This window comes from Calidris pugnax, unplaced genomic scaffold, assembly GCF_001431845.1.
Source record: "Calidris pugnax isolate Ruff unplaced genomic scaffold, ASM143184v1 scaffold170, whole genome shotgun sequence".
Classification (NCBI taxonomy): Eukaryota; Metazoa; Chordata; class Aves; order Charadriiformes; family Scolopacidae; genus Calidris; species Calidris pugnax.
This window is the reverse complement of record NW_015090905.1, coordinates 453,896-455,437: the sequence shown is the minus strand read 5'-3', so window position 1 is coordinate 455,437 and position 1,542 is coordinate 453,896. Positions and strand designations below refer to the sequence as shown.

The following is a 1,542-nucleotide window of genomic DNA, read 5'->3' as shown; positions in this document are numbered from 1 at the left end:
GGGCCCCCCCCCCCCCCCCGCCACCCCATTTCATCTCCCCTTGACCAGGACAAGAGCTGGAGCCCTCCGGACTCTCCAAACACCAAGGAAATCCTTCGGAAGTCCCTGGTAAGGTCGGGAAATGGTTGGCAGGAGGAGTTCCCTGTGTCCCTGACCGGGGCAGGGCGTGGAACTGGATGATCTTCAAGGTCCTTCCAACCCAAACCATTCCCCAATTCCATGATTTTGGGAGAGGGAGACGTGGCCCTGGGCCCCTGGGCTGGGATGTGGTGGCAGCGTTGCTGCCTGGTCCCTGGGAAGGCTTTTTGGGGGGAATACGTAGAATTGATGAGTCCTCATCCTGGGCTGGTGTTGACCCCAGGACCCTCAGGGGCTGGCACGAGTCCCATTGGGTCCCACTTGTGTCCCCGTGGCCGTGGGGCGGGTGCCTTGGGGGACGTGCACCGTTACTGGGGCTTGTCTTCTTTCAGACCTCGAGCCAGTCGGACCTGGAGCAGAGCACCCAGGGGACCGACGGCCTCCAGGAGCTGCCGGGTAAGTGGCCACCCCATGGCCTGCCCCTGTCCCTTGCACGCTCAGAGCCCCCCCCTCCTTGTGCGACCCCTGTGTCTCTGCCCGCCCTCGGCTCTGCTCCCCATCCCTGGCCACGGGGGGTCCGAGAGGGGCTGCACAGCCCTCGGCCACCTCAACGTGTGTCCCGCAGCGCCAGGGAAGGCAGGATGGGCTCCTTGTGGCCCCGTGTGCCCCGCTGGGTCCACAGGACGCCCCGTCCCCTCCCTGGCGCTCACGGGATGTCACCCGGTGTCACGCAGATGGCCCGAGCCCAACCCCAAGGCCAGCGGAGGAGGATGAAGAGGCGGCGGTGGCGCTGATCAGCGGTGAGGGGGTGCCCTCGGCAAAGCCACGCAGCCCCCAGGGTGGGTCGGGGGGGGCTCGGGGAGGGGGATGCTGCTGGGGCTTGATCCCAGGGCTGGTCCTTTTGCCCCACCAACCGCAGGGGCCAAACTGGGGCTCCCAGCAGCCCAGAGGCACTGACTCTGCTTCGTCCTGGCAGGGGGACCCCACACTGCGCTGTGGGTCAGGAGCATCGTGCCGCTGAGCCCCCTCAGCACCGTCATCCTCATCTACCTCCTGCTGTGAGTCCCCAGGGACCTGCTCACACTCCCCCTGGGTCCCCGTCCCCGCTGCGGGCTCTCCTGTGGCCCTGCCAGCCCCGGGGTTGCCCCACACCTCCCCGTGTCCCCGTCCCCCTGATGCTGGCCTGTCCCCCAGGATGGTGGCCCTGCTGCTGTCCTCGGGCTACATCGGTCTGCGCATCGTGGCGCTGGAGCAGCGGTTGGCGTCCGTGGGGGCTTGGCCAGAGCTCAACCTGTCGCACCAGTGAGTGGGGGAGGGGGTCCCTCTGTCCCCAGTGTGGCGGGGGACCCCCCCGTCACCCTGCCTCCCCCCCCCACACCAGGTACAACACGACGTGAGGCCAGCGAGGACCCAGCCATCCTGGGGGCACCAGGCTCGGCCCCTGCTGCGGGGACAGCCTCGGGG

At 68.3% G+C, this 1,542-nt stretch overlaps 1 protein-coding gene across 1 annotated transcript in view; it reads left to right on the top strand.

Annotated features, from left to right (window-relative positions):
• The window catches only part of LOC106892090, a gene marked incomplete at its 5' end in the record, with an annotated part of 12,764 nt that extends 11,222 nt beyond the window's left edge, over positions 1 to 1,542 (top strand). Inside the window, 5 exons of the mRNA XM_014949001.1 lie at positions 49 to 534; positions 813 to 917; positions 1,055 to 1,136; positions 1,273 to 1,380; positions 1,460 to 1,542. Coding sequence (XP_014804487.1) covers positions 49 to 534; positions 813 to 917; positions 1,055 to 1,136; positions 1,273 to 1,380; positions 1,460 to 1,475 — 797 coding nt within the window. The remainder of the gene's footprint in view (positions 1 to 48; positions 535 to 812; positions 918 to 1,054; positions 1,137 to 1,272; positions 1,381 to 1,459) is intronic.